Source organism: Pelodiscus sinensis, unplaced genomic scaffold (assembly GCF_049634645.1).
Source record: "Pelodiscus sinensis isolate JC-2024 unplaced genomic scaffold, ASM4963464v1 ctg191, whole genome shotgun sequence".
Classification (NCBI taxonomy): domain Eukaryota; kingdom Metazoa; phylum Chordata; order Testudines; family Trionychidae; genus Pelodiscus; species Pelodiscus sinensis.
Window position 1 is genome coordinate 99,539 of NW_027465928.1, and position 27,509 is coordinate 127,047.

A 27,509-nucleotide genomic window follows, 5' to 3' on the forward strand; every position below is an offset into this window, starting at 1 on the left:
CCGAGCGCGTCCGAAGCCCCCGCCGCGCATGCGCCGCCCGGAACCGCCAGCCGGCGTCGCGCCTCCCCGCCGCGTTCCCAGGCCCTCGGGCACCTCACTTCCGGGTGCCGAGGCCTGGCGGAAAGGCCCGAAGCAGGCGCGGCGGGCCGAGCCGAGCAGCCGAGGCGCGGCCGGAAGTTGCCGAGCGGGCCCGGGCCGGCGGGCGAGGCCGAGGCCGGCAGCGGCGCCACACAAGATGGCGGACGGGGAGGAGGTGACTCTGGACGGGAGGCCGCTGCAGGCGCTGCGGGTCGCCGACCTCAAGGCGGCCCTGCAGCAGCGCGGCCTGGCCAAGAGCGGCCAGAAGAGCGCGCTCATCAAGCGGCTCCGCGGGGTGAGGCGCGGCGCGCATGCGCGGCGGGACCCCCGCTCGCCGCCCGGCGCAGGGGCCCGGGGCCCCGGGGGGCGGCCAGCGCGCATGCGCGGGGAGCCCGCCCGGCGCACGGGCCGCGGCGGGGGGAGCCCTGCTGGGGCGGGGGGGGAGAGGCCCGGGGCAGAGCCCATGGCCGCCAGCGGGGGAGGGGGCGGGGCTTGGCGCGATCCCACCAGCGGGGGGGCGGGGCGTGGCGCGATCCCACTGCCGCCTCCAGCGGGGGGGCGGGGCCTTGCTGGGACATCCCACCCTGGCCACCAGTGAGCACCAGGGTTGGGGGAGATCCCACTGCTGCCACTAAGGGGGGGATCCCACCCTGGCCACCAGTGAGCACCAGGGTTGGGGATGATCCCACTGCTGCCACTAAGGGGGGAGGATCCCACCCTGGCCACCAGTGAGCACCAGGGTTGGGGGAGATCCCACTGCTGCCACTAAGGGGGGGATCCCACCCTGGCCACCAGTGAGCACCAGGGTTGGGGGAGATCCCACTGCTGCCACTAAGGGGGGGATCCCACCCTGGCCACCAGTGAGCACCAGGGTTGGGGGAGATCCCACTGCTGCCACTAAGGGGGGGATCCCACCCTTGCCACCAGTGAGCACCAGGGTTGGGGGAGATCCCACTGCTGCCACTAAGGGGGGAGGATCCCACCCTGGCCACCAGTGAGCACCAGGGTTGGGGGAGATCCCACTGCTGCCACTAAGGGGGGAGGATCCCACCCTGGCCACCAGTGAGCACCAGGGTTGGGGGAGATCCCACTGCTGCCACTAAGGGGGGAGGATCCCACCCTGGCCACCAGTGAGCACCAGGGTTGGGGGAGATCCCACTGCTGCCACTAAGGGGGGGATCCCACCCTTGCCACCAGTGAGCACCAGGGTTGGGGGAGATCCCACTGCTGCCACTAAGGGGGGAGGATCCCACCCTGGCCACCAGTGAGCACCAGGGTTTGGGGGAGATCCCACTGCTGCCACTAAGGGGGGGATCCCACCCTTGCCACCAGTGAGCACCAGGGTTGGGGGAGATCCCACTGCTGCCACTAAGGGGGGGATCCCACCCTTGCCACCAGTGAGCACCAGGATTTGGGGGAGATCCCACTGCTGCCACTAAGGGGGGGATCCCACCCTGGCCACCAGTGAGCACCAGGGTTGGGGGAGATCCCACTGCTGCCACTAAGGGGGGGATCCCACCCTTGCCACCAGTGAGCACCAGGGTTGGGGGAGATCCCACTGCTGCCACTAAGGGGGGGATCCCACCCTGGCCACCAGTGAGCACCAGGATTTGGGGGAGATCCCACTGCTGCCACTAAGGGGGGAGGATCCCACCCTGGCCACCAGTGAGCACCAGGGTTGGGGGAGATCCCACTGCTGCCACTAAGGGGGGGATCCCACCCTGGCCACCAGTGAGCACCAGGATTTGGGGGAGATCCCACTGCTGCCACTAAGGGGGGGATCCCACCCTGGCCACCAGTGAGCACCAGCATTTGGGGGAGATCCCACTGCTGCCACTAAGGGGGGGATCCCACCCTGGCCACCAGTGAGCACCAGGGTTGGGGGAGATCCCACTACTGCCACTAAGGGGGGGATCCCACCCTGGCCACCAGTGAGCACCAGGGTTGGGGGAGATCCCACTGCTGCCACTAAGGGGGGGATCCCACCCTGGCCACCAGTGAGCACCAGGGTTGGGGGAGATCCCACTGCTGCCACTAAGGGGGGGGGATCCCACCCTGGCCACCAGTGAGCACCAGGGTTGGGGGAGATCCCACTGCTGCCACTAAGGGGGGGATCCCACCCTTGCCACCAGTGAGCACCAGGGTTGGGGGAGATCCCACTGCTGCCACTAAGGGGGGGGGATCCCACCCTGGCCACCAGTGAGCACCAGGGTTGGGGGAGATCCCACTGCTGCCACTAAGGGGGGGATCCCACCCTTGCCACCAGTGAGCACCAGGGTTGGGGGAGATCCCACTGCTGCCACTAAGGGGGGGATCCCACCCTTGCCACCAGTGAGCACCAGGGTTGGGGGAGATCCCACTGCTGCCACTAAGGGGGAGATCCCACCCTGGCCACCAGTGAGCACCAGGGTCGGGGGAGATCCCACTTCTGCCACTAAGGGGGGGATCCCACCCTGGCCACCAGTGAGCACCAGGGTTGGGGGAGATCCCACTTCTGCCACTAAGGGGGGGGATCCCACCCTGGCCACCAGTGAGCACCAGGGTTGGGGGAGATCCCACTTCTGCCACTAAGGGGGGGATCCCACCCTGGCCACCAGTGAGCACCAGGGTTTGGGGAGATCCCACTGCTGCCACTAAGGGGGAGATCCCACCCTTGCCACCAGTGAGCACCAGGGTTTGGGGGAGATCCCACTGCTGCCACTAAGGGGGGGATCCCACCCTGGCCACCAGTGAGCACCAGGGTTGGGGGAGATCCCACTGCTGCCACTAAGGGGGGGATCCCACCCTGGCCACCAGTGAGCACCAGGGTTTGGGGAGATCCCACTGCTGCCACTAAGGGGGGGATCCCACCCTGGCCACCAGTGAGCACCAGGGTTTGGGGGAGATCCCACTGCTGCCACTAAGGGGGGGATCCCACCCTGGCCACCAGTGAGCACCAGGGTTTGGGGGAGATCCCACTGCTGCCACTAAGGGGGGGATCCCACCCTGGCCACCAGTGAGCACCAGGGTTTGGGGAGATCCCACTGCTGCCACTAAGGGGGGGGGGATCCCACCTTTGCCACCAGTGAGCACCAGGGTTTGGGGGAGATCCCACTGCTGCCACTAAGGGGGGGGGGGGGGATCCCACCCTTGCCACCAGTGAGCACCAGGGTTAGGGGATGATCCCACTGCTGCCACTAAGGGGGGGGGATCCCACCCTTGCCACCAGTGAGCACCAGGGTTAGGGGATGATCCCACTGCTGCCACTAAGGGGGGGATCCCACCCTTGCCACCAGTGAGCACCAGGGTTAGGGGAGATCCCACTGCTGCCACTAAGGGGGGGGGGGGGATCCCACCCATGCCACCAGTGAGCACCAGGGTTAGGGGATGATCCCACTGCTGCCACTAAGGGGGGGATCCCACCCTTGCCACCAGTGAGCACCAGGGTTAGGGGGAGATCCCACTGCTGCCACTAAGCGGGGGGGAGGATCGCACCCTTGCCACCGGTGAGCACCAGGGTTTGGGGGAGATCCCACTGCTGCCACTAAGGGGGGGGGGGATCCCACCCTTGCCACCAGTGAGCACCAGGGTTTGGGGGAGATCCCACTGCTGCCACTAAGGGGGGGGGGATCCCACCCTTGCCACCAGTGAGCACCAGGGTTAGGGGATGATCCCACTACTGCCACTAAGGGGGGGGATCCCACCCTTGCCACCAGTGAGCACCAGGGTTGGGGGATGATCCCACTGCTGCCACTAAGGGGGGGGATCCCACCCTTGCCACCAGTGAGCACCAGGGTTAGGGGAGATCCCACTGCTGCCACTAAGGGGGGGATCCCACCCTTGCCACCAGTGAGCACCAGGGTTGGGGGATGATCCCACTGCTGCCACTAAGGGGGAGATCCCACCCTGGCCACCAGTGAGCACCAGGGTTGGGGGATGATCCCACTGCTGCCACTAAGGGGGGGGATCCCACCCTTGCCACCAGTGAGCACCAGGGTTGGGGATGATCCCACTGCTGCCACTAAGGGGGGGGGAGATCCCACTGCTGCCACTAAGGGGGGGATACCACCCTTGCCACCAGTGAGCACCAGGGTTGGGGATGATCCCACTGCTGCCACTAAGGGGGGGATCCCACCCTTGCCACCAGTGAGCACCAGGGTTTGGGGGAGATCCCACTGCTGCCACTAAGGGGGGGGGGATCCCACCCTTGCCACCAGTGAGCACCAGGGTTAGGGGATGATCCCACTGCTGCCACTAAGGGGGGGGATCCCACCCTTGCCACCAGTGACCACCAGGGTTGGGGATGATCCCACTGCTGCCACTAAGGGGGGGATCCCACCCTTGCCACCAGTGAGCACCAGGATTTGGGGGAGATCCCACTGCTGCCACTAAGGGGGGGATCCCACCCTGGCCACCAGTGAGCACCAGGGTTTGGGGATGATCCCACTGCTGCCACTAAGGGGGGGATCCCACCTTTGCCACCAGTGAGCACCAGGGTTTGGGGGAGATCCCACTGCTGCCACTAAGGGGGGGATCCCACCCTTGCCACCAGTGAGCACCGGGGTTTGGGGGAGATCCCACTGCTGCCACTAAGGGGGGGATCCCACCCTGGCCACCAGTGAGCACCAGGGTTTGGGGATGATCCCACTGCTGCCACTAAGGGGGGGATCCCACCCTTGCCACCAGTGAGCACCAGGGTTTGGGGGAGATCCCACTGCTGCCACTAAGGGGGGGATCCCACCTTTGCCACCAGTGAGCACCAGGGTTTGCGGGAGATCCCACTGCTGCCACTAAGGGGGGGATCCCACCCTTGCCACCAGTGAGCACCAGGGTTTGGGGGAGATCCCACTGCTGCCACTAAGGGGGGGGATCCCACCCTTGCCACCAGTGAGCACCAGGGTTAGGGGATGATCCCACTGCTGCCACTAAGGGGGGGGATCCCACCCTTGCCACCAGTGAGCACCAGGGTTAGGGGATGATCCCACTGCTGCCACTAAGGGGGGGGATCCCACCCTTGCCACCAGTGAGCACCAGGGTTAGGGGATGATCCCACTGCTGCCACTAAGGGGGGAGGATCCCACCCTTGCCACCAGTGAGCACCAGGGTCTGGGGGAGATCCCACTGCTGCCACTAAGGGGGGGGATCCCACCTTTGCCACCAGTGAGCACCAGGCTCTGGGGGAGATCCCACTGCTGCCACTAAGGGGGGAGATCCCACCCTTGCCACCAGTGAGCACCAGGGTTTGGGGATGATCCCACTGCTGCCTCTAAGGGGGGGGATCCCACCCTTTCCACCAGTGAGCACCAGGGTTTGGGGGAGATCCCACTGCTGCCACTAAGGGGGGGGGGGAGATCCCACCCTTGCCACCAGTGAGCACCAGGGTTTGGGGAGATCCCACTGCTGCCACTAAGGGGGGGGGGGGAGATCCCACCCTTGCCACCAGTGAGCACCAGGGTTTGGGGTAGATCCCACTGCTGCCACTAAGGGGGGGGATCCCACCTTTGCCACCAGTGAGCACCAGGGTTTGGGGATGATCCCACTGCTGCCACTAAGGGGGGGGGATCCCACCCTTGCCACCACTGAGCACCGAGGTTTGGGGGAGATCCCACTGCTGCCACTAAGGGGGGGGATCCCACCCTTGCCACCAGTGAGCACCAGGGTTTGGGGGAGATCCCACTGCTGCCACTAAGGGGGGGATCCCACCCTTGCCACCAGTGAGCACCACGGTTTGGGGGAGATCCCACTGCTGCCACTAAGGGGGGGATCCCACCTTTGCCACCAGTGAGCACCAGGGTTTGGGGGAGATCCCACTGCTGCCACTAAGGGGGGGGATCCCACCCTTGCCACCAGTGAGCACCAGAGTTTGGGGGAGATCCCACTGCTGCCACTAAGGGAGGGGGGGATCCCACCCTTGCCACCAGTGAGCACCAGGGTTTGGGGGAGATCCCACTGCTGCCACTAAGGGGGGAGGATCCCACCCTTGCCACCAGTGAGCACCAGGGTTTGGGGGAGATCCCACTGCTGCCACTAAGGGGGGGATCCCACCCTTGCCACCAGTGAGCACCAGGGTTTGGGGGAGATCCCACCCTTGCCACCAGTGAGCACCAGGGTTTGGGGGAGATCCCACTGCTGCCACTTAGGGGGGGGAATCCCACCCTTGCCACCAGTGAGCACCAGGGTTTGGGGATGATCCCACTGCTGCCACTAAGGGGGGGGATCCCACCCTTGCCACCAGTGAGCACCAGGGTTTGGGGGAGATCCCACTCCTGCCACTAAGGGGGGGGGATCCCACCTTTGCCACCAGTGAGCACCAGGGTTTGGGGGAGATCCCACTGCTGCCACTAAGGGGGGGGAGATCCCACCCTTGCCACCAGTGAGCACCAGGGTTTGGGGGAGATCCCACCCTTGCCACCAGTGAGCACCAGGGTTTGGGGGAGATCCCACTGCTGCCACTAAGGGGGGGATCCCACCTTTGCCACCAGTGAGCACCAGGGTTTGGGGATGATCCCACTGCTGCCACTAAGGGGGGGGATCCCACCCTTGCCACCAGTGAGCACCAGGGTTAGGGGATGATCCCACTGCTGCCACTAAGGGGGGGGGGGGGATCCCACCCTTTCCACCAGTGAGCACCAGGGTTTGGGGGAGATCCCACTGCTGCCACTAAGGGGGGGGAGATCCCACCCTTGCCACCAGTGAGCACCAGGGTTTGGGGGAGATCCCACCCTTGCCACCAGTGAGCACCAGGGTTTGGGGGAGATCCCACTGCTGCCACTAAGGGGGGGATCCCACCTTTGCCACCAGTGAGCACCAGGGTTTGGGGATGATCCCACTGCTGCCACTAAGGGGGGGGATCCCACCCTTGCCACCAGTGAGCACCAGGGTTAGGGGATGATCCCACTGCTGCCACAAAGGGGGGGGGGGATCCCACCCTTTCCACCAGTGAGCACCAGGGTTTGGGGGAGATCCCACTGCTGCCACTAAGGGGGGGGGGAGATCCCACCCTTGCCACCAGTGAGCACCAGGGTTTGGGGAGATCCCACTGCTGCCACTAAGGGGGGGGATCCCACCCTTGCCACCAGTGAGCACCAGGGTTTGGGGTAGATCCCACTGCTGCCACTAAGGGGGAGGATCCCACCTTTGCCACCAGTGAGCACCAGGGTTTGGGGATGATCCCACTGCTGCCACTAAGGGGGGGGGGATCCCACCCTTGCCACCAGTGAGCACCGGGGTTTGGGGGAGATCCCACTGCTGCCACTAAGGGGGGGGATCCCACCCTTGCCACCAGTGAGCACCAGGGTTTGGGGGAGATCCCACTGCTGCCACTAAGGGGGGGATCCCACCCTTGCCACCAGTGAGCACCACGGTTTGGGGGAGATCCCACTGCTGCCACTAAGGGGGGGATCCCACCTTTGCCACCAGTGAGCACCAGGGTTTGGGGGAGATCCCACTGCTGCCACTAAGGGGGGGGAACCCACCCTTGCCACCAGTGAGCACCAGAGTTTGGGGGAGATCCCACTGCTGCCACTAAGGGAGGGGGGGATCCCACCCTTGCCACCAGTGAGCACCAGGGTTTGGGGGAGATCCCACTGCTGCCACTAAGGGGGGAGGATCCCACCCTTGCCACCAGTGAGCACCAGGGTTAGGGGATGATCCCACTGCTGCCACTAAGGGGGGGGATCCCACCCTTGCCACCAGTGAGCACCAGGGTTAGGGGATGATCCCACTGCTGCCACTAAGGGGGGAGGATCCCACCCTTGCCACCAGTGAGCACCAGGGTTTGGGGGAGATCCCACTGCTGCCACTAAGGGGGGAGGATCCCACCCTTGCCACCAGTGAGCACCAGGGTCTGGGGGAGATCCCACTGCTGCCACTAAGGGGGGGATCCCACCCTTGCCACCAGTGAGCACCAGGGTTTGGGGGAGATCCCACCCTTGCCACCAGTGAGCACCAGGGTTTGGGGGAGATCCCACTGCTGCCACTAAGGGGGGGATCCCACCCTTGCCACCAGTGAGCACCAGGGTTTGGGGGAGATCCCACTGCTGCCACTAAGGGGGGGATCCCACCCTTGCCACCAGTGAGCACCAGGTTTTGGGGGAGATCCCACTGCTGCCACTAAGGGGGGGGGAGATCCCACCCTTGCCACCAGTGAGCACCAGGGTTTGGGGGAGATCCCACTGCTGCCACTAAGGGGGGGGATCCCACCCTTGCCACCAGTGAGCACCAGGGTTTGGGGATGATCCCACTGCTGCCACTAAGTGGGGGGATCCCACCCTTGCCACCAGTGAGCACCAGGGTTTGGGGGAGATCCCACTGCTGCCACTAAGGTGGGGGGATCCCACCTTTGCCACCAGTGAGCACCAGGGTTTGGGGGAGATCCCACTGCTGCCACTAAGGGGGGGGAGATCCCACCCTTGCCACCAGTGAGCACCAGGGTTAGGGGATGATCCCACTTCTGCCACTAAGGGGGGGGAATCCCACCTTTGCCACCAGTGAGCAACAGGGTTTGGGGATGATCCCACTGCTGCCACTAAGGGGGGGGATCCCACCCTTGCCACCAGTGAGCACCAGGGTTAGGGGATGATCCCACTGCTGCCACTAAGGGGGGGATCCCACCCTTGCCACCAGTGAGCCCCAGGGTTTGGGGATGATCCCACTGCTGCCACTAAGGGGGGGGGGGATCCCACCCTTGCCACCAGTGAGCCCCAGGGTTTGGGGGAGATCCCACTCCTGCCACTAAGGGGGGGGATCTCACCCTTGCCACCAGTGAGCACCAGGGTTTGGGGGAGATCCCACTTCTGCCACTAAGGGGGGGGATCCCACCCTTGCCACCAGTGACCACCAGGGTTTGGGGGAGATCCCACTGCTGCCACTAAGGGGGGGGATCCCACCTTTGCCACCAGTGAGCACCAGGGTTTGGGGATGATCCCACTGCTGCCACTAAGGGGGAGGATCCCACCTTTGCCACCAGTGAGCACCAGGGTTTGGGGGAGATCCCACTGCTGCCACTAAGGGGGAGGATCCCACCTTTGCCACCAGTGAGCACCAGGGTTTTGGGATTATCCCACTACTGCCACTAAGGGGCGGGGAGATCCCACTTTGCCACCAATGAGCACCAGGGTTTGCGGATGCTCCCACTGCTGCCACTAAGGGGGGGAGGAGATCCACCCTTGCCACCAATGAGCACCAGGGTTTAAGGATGATCCCACTGCTACCACTAAGGGGGGGGCAGGGCCTTGCTGGGAGATCCCACTCTTGCCACCAGTGAGCACCAGGGTTTGGGGATGATCCCACTGCTGCCACTAAGTGGGGGAGATCCCACCCTTGCCACCAGTGAGCCCCAGGGTTTGGGGATGATCCCACTCCTGCCAGTAAGGGGGGGCAAGGCCTTGCTGGGAGATTCCACCCTTGCCACCAATGAGTAGCTGTTTTTTGGGGTGATCCCACTCTTGCCACTCGGGGGGGCAGGGCCTTGCTGGGAGATCCCCTTATTGCCCCCAGTGATCTGCCGGGTTTTGGAGAGATCCCATTGCTAACACTAAGTGGGGCAGGGCTTTTCTGTGACATTGCCACCAATGAACGGCAGGGTTTTGGGGAGATCTCACTGCTGCCACTCGGGGAGGGGGCAGGGCCTTGTTGGGAGATCCCACTGTTGGCGCCAATGAACAGATGGTTTTTTGGAAGATCCCACTTCTGCCTCCAGTTGGGGGGGCAGGGAGATCCCATTCCTGCCACTCTGGAGGGCAGGGCCTTGCAGAGAGATCCCACTCCTGGTACCAGTGAAGGTCGGGGAGCAGTCCCACTTCTCCAGCCAATGAGCAGCAAGGCTTTGTGGAGATCCCAGTGTTGTCACTAAAAGGGTAGGGCCTTACAGGGAGATCCCACTTCTTCCACCAAGGGAGGACATCATGTGGATGTTAGAGTTGGACAGTTCTCAGCTGGAGGACTTGTGGTTGAAGGGTACAGTGTAATGAGGGAGCAAACGTGCTAGCATTGGATGTTGTATTGTTGTGAATTATAGGATAGGATTGCTTTGGATGATGGGTGTTGGGTTGAGTTGTGTCTAAGCTATATATAGTGATAGTGGGTTGAATGGCAGCTGTTGCTTTGGGTGGTCAATGCTGAGTTGAGTTGTTGGGGTTGCATAGGGGGATTGGATTGGATAGTGGTGGTTGTGTTGGGTTGAGTTCAGGGAGTGGGTTACATGGCAGCCATTGTGTTGTTCACTTACAATGTAGAATTAAATTGGATGGTGGTTATTTCGTTGGGCAACTGATGTTGGGTTGGGTTATAGTTGAGTTGGTCAGTGAAATTGGATTGGGTGGTGGTGTGGTGGACAGTCAACGCTGGGTTGTAGTTGAGTTGTGCGATGGAATTGGATTGGGTGGTGGTGCTTGGGAGGGCAGTCGATGTTCGGTTGTAGTTGAGGTGTGCGATGGAATTGGATTGGTGGTTAGGTAGGCAGTCGATGTTGGGTTGTAGTTGCGTTGTGCAATGGAATTGGATTGGGTGTTGGTGTTTGAGTGGGCAGTCAATGTTGGGTTGTAGTTGAGTTGTGTGATGGAATTGGATTGGGCGGTGGTAGAGTGGGCAGCTGGTGTTGAGTTGGGTTGTAGTTGCGTTGTGCGATGGATTTGGATTGGGTGGTGGTGTTTGGGTGGGCAGTCGAAGTTGGGTTGGGTTGTAGTTGAGGTGTGCGATGGAATTGGATTGGTGGTTAGGTAGGCAGTCGATGTTGGGTTGTAGTTGAGTCGTGTGATGGAATTAGATTTGGCAGTGGTTGGGTGGGCAGCTGGTGTTGAGTTGAGTTGGGTTGTAGTTGCGTTGTGTGAAGGAATTGGATTGGGTAGTGGTGGTTGGTTGGCAGTCGATGTTGGGTTGGGTTGTAGTTGAGTTGTGCGATGGAATTGGACTGGGCGGTGGTTGGGTGGGCAGCTGGTGTTGAATTGGGTTGTAGTTGCGTTGTGCGATGGAATTGGATTGGTGGTTAGGTAGGCAGTCGATGTTGGGTTGTAGTTGCGTTGTGCAATGGAATTGGATTGGGCGGTGGTTGGGTGGGCAGCTGGTGTTGAGTTGGGTTGTAGTTGCGTTGTGCGATGGAATTGGCTTGGGTAGGTAGACGATGGAGTGGAGCACAGCTGATAGACGTGCTGCAGTGAAGTTGCTTTGAGTGGTGGATGTAGGGGGGACGTCCAGGAGCGTAGCAGAGGCTGTGCAGGGCTGGGTGTAATGGTGGATGTCCTGAGCAAGGTGGTTAGATCTGCGATTGTCTTGGGCAAGGCGGTGGAGGGCCGGGTGGGTTGGATGGCAAACGTTGAACTGGTCAATTCACGAGCATTGTGTTGAGAGAGTTGACGGCGGGGGCATGTTGGATGAGGCTTGAATGTTGGCTTGATGGGCTGGGTGGGACGGGGGTGCGGACGAAGGCTGGTGGGGGGCTAGGGCTGGGAGGGAGAGCGGGCTGGAGGGCTGTGGGTAGATCAGAGGAGGCTTTGGACAGGCTGGGCTGGGGCGGGCCCTGAGAACAGGCCTAGGACAGCAGGCCGTGGGTTGGAGGAGCCAGGGGCCGGCGCCGCCTCTGAACTCGGTGTCTCTCCGCCACAGGCCCTCATGCTGGAGAACCTGCAGAAGCATTCGACCCTCCATGCCACCTTCCAGCCCAACTCTCAGGTGAGACCCCGGGGCGGGGCGCAGGGGCAGGCAGCCCCACCGGACACGCCCCCCCAGCCAGGACGGGAGCCCAGGCGTCCTGCCTCTCACCCTCTCGTCTCCCTGCAGATCGGGGAGGAGATGAGTCAGAACAGCTTCATCAAGCAATACCTGGAGAAGCAGCATGAGCTGCTGCAGCAGCGGCTGCAGAGGGAGGCCCGGGAGGCAGCGGAGCTGGAGGGTGAGTGTGGGGTGGATGCCGGGTCCTTCGTGCCCAGGGAGCCCAGCTCCACCAGCCACCTCTGATTGACTGGGACCCCCCTCGCCATTCAGCCAGTGGGGACGGGCCTTCCTCAGAGCCCACCCCCCGGGTGCGGTGGAAATGGATGCCCTTGATTGGCTGACTAGAGGGGGAGTCAACCAATGGCAGGGTGGCTGCCATTGTTTCACCCCTCCCCCTTTCTGCGGCTAGAGCAGCCTGCCTGTGGAGCAGGTGGCCGAGAGGACTCTAGAGCAGCAGGCTCTGGAACGAGTGTTCTGGAGTGGGACTCAGGGTAACTATAGCACGTGGATGGGTCTAGAACGTACAGCCCCAGCCTGGGATTCGCCAGGGTGTGAGAGACCCAGAACCCTGCTATGATCTAGAACCTCACTCTCCCTGGAGCTGTGTCATTGCCTCTGCTCAGGAGTGCTCTTTGCCACACTCACCCAGCCTCTGAGAACCGGGGAGGAGCTCTAGACTGAGATACCTAGAACGTCGCTTGGATCTAGACCCCTTGGTTCACTCTTGCTTTGAGACCCTATTCAACAGAGAGCTAGAACGCGCTCTCCTCCAGAAAATTGGGGGAGAACTCGATGCTGGCCTAGAACCTACACCACTCTAGACCCACACGGATCCGATAGGTTTGGGGGGAATGCATGCTCCCATGATCCTTTGCCATCCAGTCGGGGTGGGTTAGATCCTGGCTAATGTAGGAGGCTCGCTGCCTGAGGAGCTAGAAAACCAGAGAGGCAGCAAGAATGGAGGAGGGTGTTGGTCTAGAGCAGGTGGGGTTCAGCGTCTCCAGGCGTGGCCTCTAGAACAGGCAGGATCTAGATTCAGCCGCCTCGGGCATCCAGAACGGGGTTTTCGAGAAGTCGATGGTGCCAGGCCCTAGAGCAGGGCGAAGGCTGGACTCCTGAGCTGATGGCTCCCTGTCACTCCCCAGCCTCCGGGAAGAGCTACCCCATCTCCCGGGAGAGAAACGACTCCGATGAGGAGGGGACCAGGAGGCAGGAGCGCCGCTCCACTCGGGTCAGGCAGGTCAGTTCTGCGGCACACAGCTAGGGGGCGCCGTGCTGCTGGGAGTGGGGGGCTGGCCCCAGGGTGTCCTGCGGGGGGAGGCAGTGGGGGCACCGCGCTGCAGGGAGCGGGGAAGGTGGGGGCCTGCTGCGGGGGGAGCGACCGGGGGCCCCCTCTCACCTGCTCCCCCTCTCTCGCAGGCCAGAGCCGCCAAGCCTGCGGAGGGGGCCCAGGTTGTGGGCCCGGAGGAGAGGGAGGCCCCCAGGAGCCGGAGGAGCGCGCCCCGGCAGGCCCTGAAGCCGGAGGAAGAGGAGGAGGAAGAGGAGGAGGAGGACGAGGAGGAGGAGGAGGAAGATGAGGAAGAGGAGGAGGAAGAGGAGGAGGAGGAAGTGAAAGCTTTGGAGCGGAAGGAGGAGCGAGGGGGGGCCTGGCCTCCAGGTCTCCGCGCGAGCAGCTCACCCCAGGACGTCAGGGGGTCTCAGCAGGAGAAGGGGGGACTCAAGGCCCCAGCTCCCCGACAGACCGGGGTGCCCAGGTCTCCAGCACCCGACGAAGTGGGCCGGCCTGAGGTCCCCGCCACGGGGGGCCCCAAACCAGGGCCTCAGGGAAGGGGATCAGCCCAGGCCCCAGCGCACCAGGGAACAGGGGAGCCCGACCCAGCTGAAAGCCAGGAAAGGGCCATGAACAGGGCCTCCGAACCCCCGGGAACAGGGGTAGTTGTGACTCGGGCCCCCCGGGAGAAGGGGGAGACCAGCCTGCCAGCCCCCCGGGAGAAGGGGAAGACCAGCCCGGCAGCGCTTCAGGAGAAGGGGGAGCCGAGCCCCTCTGCCCTCCAGGAGAAGAGGGAGTCCAGTCCAGTGACCCCCCAGGAGAAGGGGGAGCCCAGCCTGCCAGCCCCCCGGGAGAAGGAGTCCAGTCCAGTGACCCCCCAGGAGAAGGGGGAGCCCAGCCTGCCAGCCCCCCGGGAGAAGGAGTCCAGTCCAGTGACCCCCCAGGAGAAGGGGGAGCCCAGCCTGCCAGCCCCCCGGGAGAAGGAGTCCAGTCCAGTGACCCCCCAGGAGAAGGGGGAGCCCAGCCTGCCAGTCCCCCGGGAGAAGGAGTCCAGTCCAGTGACCCCCCAGGAGAAGGGGGAGCCCAGCCTGCCAGCCCCCCGGGTGAAGGAGTCCAGTCCAGTGACCCCCCAGGAGAAGGGGGAGCCCAGCCTGCCAGCCCCCCGGGAGAAGGAGTCCAGTCCAGTGACCCCCCAGGAGAAGGGGGAGCCCAGCCTGCCAGCCCCCCGGGAGAAGGAGTCCAGTCCAGTGACCCCCCAGGAGAAGGGGGAGCCCAGCCTGCCAGCCCCCCGGGTGAAGGAGTCCAGTCCAGTGACCCCCCAGGAGAAGGGGGAGCCCAGCCTGCCAGCCCCCCGGGTGAAGGAGTTCAGTCAAGTGACCCCCCAGGAGAAGGAGCTGAGCCCAACAGCCCCCCAGGAAGAGGGGGAGACCAGCCCGCTGGTCCCCCGGGAGAAGGGGAAGCCCAGCTCAATGGCCCCCCGGGAGAAGGAGGAGCCGAGCCTGACGGCCCCCCGGGAGAAGCGGGAGACCAGCCCGCCAGCTCCTCCATTGGAGGGTTCCCTAGAGAAGAAAGGGGCTGCTAGACTACAAGAAGACAGGGGGGTCCCCCAGGAGGAGGCAGAAGGACCCCCGGAGATCTCACAGGAAGGGGGTGTGGCTGTGACCCCCAACTCCCCTGCCCCTCCCCAGCTGTTGAAAGGGGAGGCACCAGTGGCCTCCCCCGGGGAGGATGAGCCCCCTCCCCCGCTGCTGACCAAGGAGGGCCCCCCAAATCAGGAGAGGCTGTCGGAGACCTGCCCAGCATCGCCCTCCCCTCCCCCCAAGTGCCGGCGGAGGAGTGGCTCCAACTCAGATTCCGACTCCACCTCCTCCGGGTCCCGCTCCAGCCGCTCCGCATCCCCCACCAGGAAGCGCGAGGCCTCCCGCTCGCGCTCCAGCTCCAGCAGCAGCAGGAAGGTGAGCCCCGAGCTGCTAGCTCTGTGCACCATGGGATCTAGAACCCTGCTCCGTGCCTACGCCTGGTTCTGGAGCACTCGGCCTGTTCCAGCCCCGCCTCCGTGCTCTAGATCCCCGTCTCTCCAGGCTGTTGCTAGAACCCCGCCTTGCTTGAGAGCCATGTTCTGGAGGCTAAGCCTGTTCTAGCTCCGCCTCTGTGCTCTAGATCCCCGTCTCTCCAGGCTGTTGCTAGAACCCCGCCTTGCTTGAGAGCCATGTTCTGGAGGCTAAGCCTGTTCTAGCTCCGCCTCCGTGCTCTAGATCCCCGTCTCTCCTGGCTGTTGCTAGAACCCCGCCTTGCTTGAGAGCCATGTTCTGGAGGCTAAGCCTGTTCTAGCTCCGCCTCCGTGCTCTAGATCCCCGTCTCTCCTGGCTGTTGCTAGAACCCCGCCTTGCTTGAGAGCCATGTTCTGGAGGCTAAGCCTGTTCTAGCTCCGCCTCCGTGCTCTAGATCCCCGTCTCTCCTGGCTGTTGCTAGAACCCCGCCTTGCTTGAGAGCCATGTTCTGTGGGCTAGGCCTGTTCTAGCCCCGCCTCTGTGCTCTAGATCTCTGTCTCTCCAGGCTGTTGCTAGAATCCCGCCTTGCTTGAGAGCCATGTTCTGTGGGCTAGGCCCGCCTTGCTTGAGAGCCATGTTCTGTGGGCTAGGCCTGTTCTAGCCCCGCCTCTGTGCTCTAGATCTCTGTCTCTCCTGGCTGTTGCTAGAACCCCGCCTTGCTTCAGAGCCATGTTCTGGGGGCTAGGCCTGTTCCAGACCTGCCTCCGTGCTCTAGATCTCTGTCTCTCCAGGCTGTTGCTAGAACCCCGCCTTGCTTCAGAGCCATGTTCTGGAGGCTAAGCCTGTTCTAGCCCCGCCTCCGTGCTCTAGTTCCCCGTCTCTCCTGGCTGTTGCTAGAACCCAGCCTTGCTTCAGAGACATGTTCTGGAAGCTAGGCCTGCTCTAGCCCCGCCTCTGTGCTCTAGATCCCTGTCTCCTGGCTGTTGCTAGAACTTCTCCTTGCTTCAGAGCCATGTTCTGGGGGCTAGGCCTGTTCCAGACCTGCCTCCGTGCTCTAGATCCCCGTCCCTACCGGTTCCTTCTCCCGGTGTGATCTAGAACTCAGCCTTGCTTCAGAGCCATGTTCTGGGGGCTAGGCCTGTTCCAGACCTGCCTCCGTGCTCTAGATCCCCGTCCCTACCGGTTCCTGCTCCCAGTGTGATCTAGAACCCAGCCTTGCTTCAGAGCCATGTTCTGGGGGCTAGGCCTGTTCCAGACCTGCCTCCGTGCTCTAGATCCCCGTCCCTGACGGTTCCTCCTCCCAGTGTGATCTAGAACCCAGCCTTGCTTCAGAGCCATGTTCTGGGGACTAGACCTGTGCCAGACTCAGTCCTGGTGTTCTAAGTCACAACCCAAACGGAGCTTCCGTCTCATGGTCTGGCTCAGTCCATTCCAGTGCCAGCCCCTGCAGGGGGGCATCTGGCTCTTGGGGCGCTGAGCGACCCATTGAACATACAGGCGGGAGTCTCCTGCCATGGCAGCATCAGTGTTCCGAAGGGAATTGTCACCACCTCAGGAAGCCAGGGACCTGTGAATTCGGAGCAGGTGAGATGCCTGCAAATTGCAGGGTGCATCAGGGAGGCGGACACGGGTAGCCCAGTCAGAGCACCCAACCCCCGGCTGAGCCGGAGGTGGGCAGTGGCCAAAGGCGCCGAGAGGCCCAACTCTCAGGAGACACATGGAGTCCAGGCTAGGACGGCTGAGAGCGACTGGTAGGGCCCCAGCCCACCGAGGCACTGAGGGAGCCTCAGGCTACGCTCTCCCCATTGCTCCTCGCTGCCTGGGCGGAGGGAGAGTCTGTCTGGGGCGACAGGGTGGAGAGCGAGGCAGCGTGTGGCGATGAATGAACCCGGTGCTACGGGACCGGTCGTGAGCCCAGCAGGCTGGCTCCTGGCACGGCTGTTTCTCCGGGGAACCTGGCAGTTGCCCGGGCCTGCCGACCCTCGGTGCCCAGCGAAGCAGAGCAGTGGGATCGGCCGCAGAGCTGGGCAGCGGGTGTCCCAGACCCCAGGCTACCAGGAGCTGGGACTGGACGACACCAAGAGCTGTGAGAAGGGAAATCTGCCCCCGGCTGCGGGCATCCCTGGAACACCACGGCCCGGTGGAGGGGGTGGGGAAAGCCGGGCCCCACAGAATTCCCCAGACTCTTTCAGGCCGAGGGGAGCGGGGGCACCTCGGGGCTGGGCACTGGCGCGGGCGAGGAAGTTCAGCGCAGGGAAGTGCCCGGGTGAGGCGCAGCGCCCGCCCTGCCCGCGTAGCCGTGGGCCACGGGAGCTGCCGCCACGCGAGGGACCCGGGGCTGTGGCCGCTCGCCATACGGAGAAAGCGAGGCAGGAAATCTTCCCTGCCCCCGTCTAGATCCCTGGATGCCCACCTGCGGTATCCCGTCTGCCCCAAAGGATTTGGGGTGCGGGGGGCCCTGCAGTGGGGGCAGAGACAGCGTGGGTAGGATGGAGGCTGTAATGTCCTGCCTGGGCTGGAGATGGGGACTGGGTCTCAGAGCTGCCCCTGCCCAGACCTCATGAAAAGGCAGCAGGCTGTGGTCAGGCCACATTAACCTGTGGAACTCCCTGCCAGGGGATGGTGCGAGGTCAGAAGCTAACAGGGTTGGGCACTGTAGGCCACATTCCTGCAGCCCGGGTCCCAAACCTCCAGCTGCTAGGAGTGGCTGGCGGGTGGCTGGCTCCATGCTTGTCTTATTCTGGACCTGGCCAGTGGCAGGCAAGAGGGGCCCAGTCTGGCCTTTCTGAGCTGGGTTGTGCTAGACCCTGTCCTGCTCCAACCCCTGCTGGTTCTAGATCCTGGCCACGCTCTCGGTCCCCACGGAGCCTGCCTGCTCTAGAACCAGCTGTAGGTCTGGCTGGAGCTGCTGTGTCACTAAAGCTCTGTTTGTCTGGGCACCCCAGACGCGCAGCCCTGAAGCCTTGCGGGCCGGCCCCAGCCCCGCGGCACGACGGCAGGAAGCACCGGAGAGTCCCAGGGCAGAGGGCAGACCAGCCGCCTCGCCCCCACCAGCCCCCCAGAGACGCCCCAGCCATAAGCACCAGCCCAGCCTGGAGTCACACCGGGTATGTGGGGGGCTCGGTGGGGGGAGGGTCGGAGTACTGGGAGAAATGAGGCACGGGCTTTTCCCCTCCGGGGGGCATGGCTGCCTGGGAGGGGGGCCAGGAATGGGAGCCCTCTAACGCAGCCTCCCCCTCTCCCCACAGGGCGGCTCATTGACGCTGGGGGGCCCAGCTGGGGCAGGGTCCCGGGGGGACTCGCTGGGCCAGGCAGAAGAGAGGCAGCGGAAGAAGTAAGTGACCAGGGGTCGGGTGGGAGGGGTGGCCTGGGTCCCTGAGCCGGGGGGGGGGGGGGGGGGGGGGGACTGAAGGGTGGGCCGGGGAGAGTGATGAGGGGGGCGGGGAGTCTGGCTTCGGCGTGTGGGGGGGGCTGAGGGGTGAGGGAGCCGGGCTGAGCCGAGGGGGGCGCAGGGGGCGGGGCTGCGCGGGGGGGGGGGGGCTGCGGCGGCCCCGCCCCCGGCGCGGGGGCTGCTGGGTAGCGGTAAGATGGCCGCCCCGCCCGCTCGTCGCCCGCCGCTGCCCCGGCCCAGCCCGCAGCCCTGAGCCGCCATCGTCGCCGCCGCCTCCATGCCGGGCCCGCGGCCCCGCGGGTGAGACCCGGCCCGATGCCTGCCCATTCACCTCCGGCTCCATTCACCGCCCGGCGCCATTCATCCCCGCGCGGCGCCCCATTCATCTCCGTTCCATTCATCCCCGCCCCCACTCGTCCCCGGTCCATTCATCCCCGCCCCCATTCATCCGCGTTCCATTCGCTCCCGCCGCGCCCCCTCCCCCATTCATCCCTCCCTCCCTTTGTCTGCCCCCGCCCTGCTGGGCCTGGCGGGGGGTGGGGGGGCTGCGTGGAGGAGTTTCCGTGGGGGCGGGGCTCGGGGGTAGAGGGGCTGATGATGGGGCCACCCTCCGTTTACCCCCCCTTCCCCCGCCGTTTCCCCCAGCAGTCAGGAGGAAAAGGAGGAGGTACCCATGGAGTTGGAGCCCCACCAGGCTGGCACCAGCCCCCCAGCCGGCCCCCCTGCACAGGTCCCCGGCCCCGACGAGCACCCCGACGGGGGTCCCGAGGACGAGGAGAGGAAAGAGGTAGCATGGCGGGGTGCCCTGTGGCTTGGGGGGAGGCGGGCCGGTGGGGGTCCTGGAGGGAGGGGTTAGGTCAGCCAGCATGGATTGGAGGGCGGGGGCTGCCGAAGGGGAGGGCTTTGCTGGCCAAACCAGGGTAGGTAAGGGCTCTGCCCCCTTTCCAAGGTGATGGGGGGCTCCCCCGCGTCCAGGGCTGCTCACAGTGGAGGAGACGGGGGGCTGGGAGAAGCCCGCATGGATTGCCCACCAACTTGGGGGTTCTCTCCTGGGCGCCCCCTGCCAGAGCCAGCCAAGCCTCCCCCTGGCCCCCCCGTTAGCCATAGTCTGAGGGCGCAGGGCCTGGGGGGCTGCGGTGGGGTTGGGGCTGCACAATGTCGCCTTGTCACGAGGTCCTGCTCTCCCGAGCTCCGCCCCCTCCTCGGTGCTCGCCCCAGCCGGGGGCACCCCCTCCCCCGCAGCCGGGGACCCCCCCGCGCCCCACCCCATCCCCCCGTTGACCTTCTCCTCTGGACTCCTCTGTTCTGATCCACGTTTTTAAAGAGCATCCGGCCCAGCGGGCGCACGCGCCAGAGAGACACGGAGAGAGAGACAGAGAGCGGGCGGGGGGAGGGGAGCGCGAGCCCCCGAGTTCCCGGCCTCGTGGGGCAGGCAGCGCTGCCGGGGTGCTGTCGGCACATGGGGCCGCCAGGCCTGCTGCTCGTGAACCTTTGCTGTCGGGGGCCCCAGGCTGATGGGACTGTCCAAGGACTTGGGGGTCACTTCCAGCCCCTGGCTCTCCAGGCCGACGGATTTGCTGCAGACCCCTCTCTTACCACCTGGGGGTCTAGCTGCAGGACCTGTACCAATGGGTCTGCCGCCAGCGGTTCCTGTTCTCGTGGGACCTACGCCAAGGACCTCCGGACCCTGGTGCCCTGCTCTTGGGACCTGCTGCAGGGTCCTCCGGCCCCCGGGGGCAGAACGAGCTCTTGAGCTTCCCTTCCTGGGGCCCTGCCTCGCCCCGGACTTGCTCCAAAGACTCCAGCCCTGCGGGTAGAACTCAGCTGCTCCCGTGATCTCCCTGCCCTGGGCCGTTGCTCTCCAGAGCGTGCCAGGACCCGGGGTGCTCCTCCAGCCTGCGGGGGTCTCTGCGGCTCTTGGGGCGCGCTTCAAGGACTCCCAGCCCCTGGGCACTTGCTCTGGGCCCCGGGGACAGAACTCGCCTGGGATAAGTGCTGAAGACCTTCGCTTCTCCGGCATCCCTGCAACGCTGCAGCTCCCCGGGGGCGCCGGACTCCGCCATCCACGACCTCCGCCCCTGGGGTTCTCCTCCGCCATGGGGGCGCCGGACTCCGCCATCCACGACCTCCGCCCCTGGGGTTCTCCTCCGCCATGGGGGCGCCGGACTCCGCCATCCACGACCTCCGCCCCTGGGGTCCTCCTCTGCCCCGGGGGCGCCGGACTCCGCCAGCCACGACCTCCGCCCTGGGGTCCTCCTCTGCCCCGGGGGCGCCGGACTCCGCCATCCACGACCTCCGCCCCTGGGGTTCTCCTCCGCCCGGGGGCACCGGACTCCGCCAGCCACAACCTCCGCCCTGGGGTCCTCCTCCGCCCCGGGGGCACCGGACTCCGCCAGCCACAACCTCCGCCCTGGGGTCCTCCTCCGCCCCGGGGGCACCGGACTCCGCCAGCCACAACCTCCGCCCTGGGGTCCTCCTCTGCCCCGGGGGCGCCGGACTCCGCCATCCACGACCTCCGCCCCTGGGGTTCTCCTCCGCCCCGGGGGCACCGGACTCCGCCAGCCACGACCTCCGCCCTGGGGTCTCCTCCGCCCCAGGAGCTCCGTTGCTCTCCGGACTCTGCCAGGACCTCCACCTCTGGGGTCTCCGTTGCTCTCAGCAGTTGCTCCAACGAGCTCCAGCCCCGGGGGCTCCGTTATGCTCCGGACTGTGCCAGCCAGGACCGTGGCCCCCGGCTGCCCGCTCTCTTGGGACTCTCCACCCAGCCCCCTGCCAGCGGGTGGCTCCTGTCTTTGCCCTCTCTCCTTCTGGGACACCAGCGCTAGGTTCCTCCACCACCACCCTTGTCTCTTGTGGCCCCGCCCCGCCCCTCCAAACCTGGAAGGGCGCGTTGCGATTGGACCGGCCGTTGCCTAGCTACCCTGGGCACTGCGGTGCGATTGGCCGACGAAGGACGCCCCAGGTGTGAGATGGTACCTGGCCCCATTGGCAGCAGTGTTATTCCTTGGCTCTTGGGTTTCCTTGTGCTCTTTAAAGACGAAGGAGGTTTTTGGTTCAACTCTTTGTATGGAGCTTTCGGGGGTGGGGGGCAGCCTGCCGGGGTGAGGCGATCCGTGGGGAGCGGGGCCCCCAGCTCTCTCTTTGGGGTTTGAGCTTTCCAGGAATAAATCCAGGAGGGTCGGGGGGGAGGGGCAGAGGAGGGTCACGCAGGCTCACAGAGCGTGGGGGGGAGCAGGTTATGGGAGTTGATGGGGGGGGGGCTGGCAGGGTGTGAGGGTATCATGGGAGGCCGGGGGGGTGGGATCATGGCTATGGGGGTGGGGCTGGCGGGGGCAGTGTGGGGCGGGCAGGATCATGAGGGCAGTATGTGGGGCTGGTGGGGGCAGTGAGGTGGATCGGGGGCAATAAGGGGGATCAGGGACAAGGGGGGCAGCAGGAGTGTGGGGGGCTGGTGGTGGGGCAGTGTGGGGATGGGCGGCAGAACGTGGGGCTGGCTGTGGGGTCCCCTCCTTTCCCAGGGCTGAGCCCTACCCTGTTGCTGGGAGGGGAGCCCCATTATTCCTGGACTGTCTGGCCCCTCCCCCGTCGCCCCCCCTTAGCCCCAGCTGAGCCACCTGCGCGCGCCCCCCCCGCCCCAGCGGGCCCGGGGGCCGCTGCTCCACGCAGAGGTTCTGACCAGCCCCCCCCCATGCGGGGCTCTCTCCCTCCTCTCCCTCCTCTCTCGCTCCCTCCTCCCCTCTCTCCGCAGGCTACAGCCCAGCACAAGGCCTTCAAGAGGAAGATCTCGGTCGTGTGTAAGTGACGCCCCCTGCTCCGTGCCCCTCCCTCGAGGTCCGGAGCACTGCCCCCTCCCCGGCCAGAGGGGGCGGTCTGTGGGTGCGGGGGGGGCCCTGGGCCGTGCCCCCGTGCTGTGCTCTGATTGGCTGTTGGGTTGCAGCGGCGGCCAAGGGGGCAGCGGGGGGAACAGCGACACAGAGGGCGGCCCGTCGGGCGGGCGCAAACGGCGCTGGGGGGCCAGCACGGCCACCACCCAGAAGAAGCCGTCGATCAGCATCACCACCGAGTCGCTCAAGGTATGGGGGGCTGGGCGCCAGGGGACCTGCCCCACACGCCTGGGTCCCCGCCCCTCCCCCGGCCTGTGCCCGCTGGGGGGCCCGCCCCCTCCCCCGGCCTGTGCCCGCTGGGGTTCCGCCCTAGACACCTGGGCCCCTTTGGCCTCCTGGTCCCTCCGGCCGGGGGGCTCGGTGCGGTGGCCCCATTGCTCTCCTGGCCCGCAGAGCCTGATCCCCGAGATGAAGCCGGCGGCGGGCCAGGAGGCGGTGGTGGACCTGCACGCCGACGACGCCCGCATCTCGGAGGACGAGGGGGAGCGCCACGGCGAGCCGGACCGCCCACGAGAAGGGGCTGAAGATCTGCCGGACGGTCACGCAGGTACGTGGGGGGAGTCCTGCCGGGCCCTTCCCCTCCCCCAGCCAGAGCCCGCTCCCCACGAGCTCCCCGTCTCCCGTGGCAGGTGGTGCCGGCCGAGGGGCAGGAGAACGGGCGGGGCGAGGAGGAGGAGGAGGAGGAGGAAGAGAAGGAGCCTGAGGAGGAGCCGCCGGAGCCCCCCCAAGTCACAGCAGAGTTGGCCCTGCCCCCGCCCGTGGAGCACGAAGTCAAGAAAGGTCGGTAGGGAGAGGGAGGGGGGCTTGGGGCATGATGTGGGGCGGGGCTGAGCGGGGGAGGGGCGCGTGATGGGGAGCCCCCGTGTCTGGCTGATCCCTCTCTGCCCCCCCCAGTGACGCTCAGCGACACCCTGACGCGCCGCTCCATCAGCCAGCAGCGCTCGGGCGTCTCCATCACCATCGACGACCCCGTGCGCACGGCCCAGCTCCCCTCGCCCCCCCGCGCCAAGCCCAGCCCCATCGTGCACATCTGCAACCTGGTGAGTGGGGGCCAGCCCAGGCGGGGGGGGGGCAGACGGAGCTGTGCCCACCGGGCCCGGAGCCAGCGGGGGAGGGGCTGGGGCCAGCAAGTCTCAGGCTGGTCGGGGGGGGGCGCTGCTGTGACTGACACCCCCTGCCCCCGCAGGTGCGGCCCTTCACACTGGCCCAGCTGAAGGAGCTGCTGGGCCGCACGGGGACGCTGGTGGAAGAGGCTTTCTGGATCGACAAGATCAAGTCGCACTGTTACGTCACCGTGAGTGTCTTCCCTCCCCCCCCCTGTGCCGGCCGCCCGTCCCCACCCGACTCCATCTCTCCCTCCCTCCCCCCCTGCGCCGGCCGCCCCGTCCCCACCCGACTCCATCTCTCCGTCCCTTCCCCACCCCCCGCACTGGCCGCCCGTCCCCACCCGGCTCCATCTCTCCCTCCCTCCCCCCCTGCGCCGGCCGCCCCGTCCCCCACCCGACTCCATCTCTCCGTCCCTTCCCCACCCCCCGCACCGGCCGCCCGTCCCCACCCGGCTCCATCTCTCCCTCCCTCCCCCCCGCACCGGCCGCCCGTCCCCCACCCGGCTCCATCTCTCCCTCCCTCCCCCCCTGCGCCGGCCGCCCGTCCCCACCCGGCTCCATCTCTCCCTCCCTCCCCCCCTGCGCCGGCCGCACCGTCCCCACCCGGCTCCATCTCTCCCTCCCTCCCCCCCTGCGCCGGCCGCCCGTCCCCACCCGGCTCCATCTCTCCCTCCCTCCCCCCCTGCGCCGGCCGCCCGTCCCCACCCGACTCCATCTCTCCCTCCCTCCCCCCCTGCGCCGGCCGCCCGTCCCCACCCGACTCCATCTCTCCCTCCCTCCCCCCCTGCGCCGGCGCCCGTCCCCACCCGACTCCATCTCTCCCTCCCTCCCCCCCTGCGCCGGCCGCCCGTCCCCACCCGACTCCATCTCTCCGTCCCTTCCCCACCCCCCACACTGGCCGCCCGTCCCCACCCGGCTCCATCTCTCCCTCCCTCCCCCCCTGCGCCGGCCGCCCGTCCCCACCCGACTCCATCTCTCCGTCCCTTCCCCACCCCCCGCACTGCCGCCCTGTCCCCACCCGGCTCCATCTCTCTCTCCCCACCCCCCGCACTGGCCGCCCGTCCCCACCCGGCTCCATCTCTCCATCCCTCTCTCCCTCCCACACTGGCCACCCGGCTCCATCTCTCCCTCCCTCCCCCCCTGCGCCGGCCGCCCGTCCCCACCCGACTCCATCTCTCCGTCCCTTCCCCACCCCCCACACTGGCCGCACCGTCCCCACCCGGCTCCATCTCTCTCTCCCCGCCCCTCGCACCGGCCGCCCGTCCCCACCCGGCTCCATCTCTCTCTCCCCACCCCCGCACTGGCCGCCCGTCCCCACCCGGCTCCATCTCTCTCTCCCCGCCCCTCGCACCGGCCGCCCGTCCCACCCGGCTCCATCTCTCTCTCCCCGCAGTACTCCACCCCTGGAGGAGGCCGTGCTGACCCGCAACGCCCTGCACGGCGTGAAATGGCCCCAGTCCAACCCCAAGTTCTTGTCGGCAGACTTCGCCGAGCAGGATGAGGTACCTGGGCCGGCTACTGGAGGGGGAGTGGGGCTTGTCAGCTCTGGGTCCCCCCCCCCCCCCCCGGGGCCCTAATGGGGGCTTTGACGGGGGAGGAGTTTGGTGCAGATCAGAGCTGATTGGGGGGGTCGGGGGCTGGGGGAGGATTTGGGGGTGGCAGGGAGGGTTGGGGCCTTTGGGGGGGCGGGGGCGGTGGCTGAGGGGGGAGGGGCAGGGCCGGGTTGGGGCAGTTGGGGGGGGCTCAAGACCCCGTCTCACCCCCTGTCTCCCCCCAGCTGGACTTCCACCGGGGCTGCTAGCGGAGCGGGCGGTGGAGGCAGCAGCGGCCCCAGGGCCCGGGCCAGCCGGGGGGCGCGGGGGCCGGCGCTCAGCCCCCCCGGGAGCGCTCGCGGGAGCCGGAGCGGGCGGTGCGGGAGCAGTGGGCGGAGCGGGAGCGGGAGATGGAGCGGCGGGAGCGCACGCGGGCCGAGCGCGAGTGGGACCGCGACAAGGTGCGCGAGGGGGCCCCGCTCCCCGTTCCCGCGAGCGCCGCCGCAAGGAGCCGCCCAAGGCCAAGGAGAAGAAGGCGGAGAAGAAAGGTAGGAGGCGGGGCTGGGGCTGGAGGAGGCGGGGCCTGGGGAGTGGGGGAGGGGGAGGGAAGGGGAGGGGGAGGAGCTTGGCTGCAGGGGGAGGAGCTTTGGGAGCAGGCAGGGAGCTGAGGATGGAGCTTGGCTGGGGCAGAGCATCTGACCCCCGAAACCCCCACTGACCCGCCCCCCGGCCTCCCTCAGAGAAGGCCCCGGAGGAGCCCCCGGCCAAGCTGCTTGATGATCTGTTCCGCAAGACCAAGGCTGCCCCCTGCATCTACTGGCTGCCCCTGACCGACACCCAGGTGAATTTGGGGGGCCTCTGGGGGGGCGTCGGGGGTGCCCGGGACTCGGCCTGTCCCTTGAATTTGGGGGGCCTCTGGGGGGGCGTCGGGGGCTCCGAGACTCGGCCTGTCTCCTGAGGTTGGGGGGGGCGTCGGGGGCTCCGGGACTCGGCCCTGTCCCCTGAGGTTGGGGGGGGGCGTCGGGGGCTCCGGGACTCGGCCTGTCCCTTGCATTTGGGGGGCCTCTGGGGGGGTGTCGGGGGCTCCGGGACTCGCCCTGTCTCCTGAGGTTGGGGGGGCGTCGGGGGCTCCGGGACTCGGCCTGTCCCTTGCATTTGGGGGGCCTCCGGGGGGGCGTCGGGGGCTCTGGGACTCGGCCTGTCCCTTGCATTTGGGGGGCCCTCCGGGGGGGCGTCGGGGGCTCTGGGACTCGGCCTGTCCCTTGCATTTGGGGGGCCTCTGGGGGGCTGTCGGGGGCTCCGGGACTCGGCCTGTCCCCTTGCATTTGGGGGGCCTCCGGGGGGGCGTCGGGGGCTCTGGGACTCGGCCTGTCCCTTGCATTTGGGGGGCCTCCGGGGGGGGCGTCGGGGGCTCTGGGACTCGGCCTGTCCCCTTGCATTTGGGGGGCCTCCGGGGGGGGCGTCGGGGGCTCTGGGACTCGGCCTGTCCCTTGCATTTGGGGGGCCTCCGGGGGGGCGTCGGGGGCTCTGGGACTCGGCCTGTCCCTTGCATTTGGGGGGCCTCTGGGGGGGGCGTCGGGGGCTTCCGGGACTCGGCCTGTCCCTTGCATTTGGGGGGCCTCTGGGGGGGCGTCGGGGGCTCTGGGACTCGGCCTGTCCCTTGCATTTGGGGGGCCTCCGGGGGGGCGTCGGGGGCTCTGGGACTCGGCCTGTCCCTTGCATTTGGGGGGCCTCCGGGGGGGGCGTCGGGGGCTCCGGGACTCGGCCTGTCCCTTGCATTTGGGGGGCCTCTGGGGGGGCGTCGGGGGCTCTGGGACTCGGCCTGTCCCTTGCATTTGGGGGGCCTCTGGGGGGGCGTCGGGGGCTCTGGGACTCGGCCTGTCCCTTGCATTTGGGGGGCCTCCGGGGGGGCGTCGGGGGCTCTGGGACTCGGCCTGTCCCTTGCATTTGGGGGGCCTCCGGGGGGGCGTCGGGGGCTCCGGGACTCGGCCTGTCCCTTGCATTTGGGGGGCCTCCGGGGGGGCGTCGGGGGCTCTGGGACTCGGCCTGTCCCTTGCATTTGGGGGGCCTCTGGGGGGCTGTCGGGGGCTCCGGGACTCACCCCCTTTCTGGCAGTTTGTGCAGAAGCAGGCGGAGCGGGCGGCCCGAGCGCGGGAGCGCGAGCGGCGCCGGAAGGAGCTGGAGGAGGAGGAGTCGCGCCAGCGGGAGCGGAGCCGCCAGGCCGAGCGCGACAAGCGGCGGGAGCACAGCCGGGAGCGCGGGGCCGGGGGCGCCCCTGGGGGGGCGGGGGGCGCCGAGAGGGGGGGGCCGGGAGCGCCGGGAGGCCAAAAGGCACAGCCGGAGCCGGAGCCGCAGCACCCCTGTGCGGGACCGGGGCGGCCGGCGCTGAGGCTCATGGACAGCTGGGGGGGGTGGGCCCAGCCCCCCCACGGGCCAGCCCAGGACTCTGCTGGGGCCAGCTGGGTTACGGAGGGGGATAATTCTGCCCCCCCGGCAGATCCCTGGGTTGTCGACCCCCCGCTCCCTGGGGCGCATCCCCCGAACCCCGTTAATTTGTATTTTATTTTGG

General features: G+C 66.9%; 1 protein-coding gene across 1 annotated transcript; it reads left to right on the plus strand.

Annotated features, from left to right (window-relative positions):
* Positions 1 to 28: 28 nt before the first annotated feature.
* ACIN1 (apoptotic chromatin condensation inducer 1) lies at positions 29 to 27,479 on the plus strand. Its single transcript, XM_075916785.1, is given in 24 exon segments — positions 29 to 373; positions 11,659 to 11,724; positions 11,833 to 11,944; positions 12,912 to 13,006; positions 13,186 to 14,991; positions 17,973 to 18,134; positions 18,276 to 18,361; positions 19,064 to 19,205; positions 22,167 to 22,212; positions 22,356 to 22,373; positions 22,376 to 22,491; positions 22,696 to 22,803; positions 22,805 to 22,849; positions 22,932 to 23,082; positions 23,197 to 23,342; positions 23,489 to 23,602; positions 24,818 to 24,910; positions 25,186 to 25,201; positions 25,204 to 25,283; positions 25,285 to 25,410; positions 25,413 to 25,488; positions 25,681 to 25,781; positions 27,056 to 27,241; positions 27,243 to 27,479. Coding segments are annotated over 24 exon segments (4,323 nt in total). The 3' UTR covers positions 27,330 to 27,479.
* Positions 27,480 to 27,509: the final 30 nt, after the last annotated feature.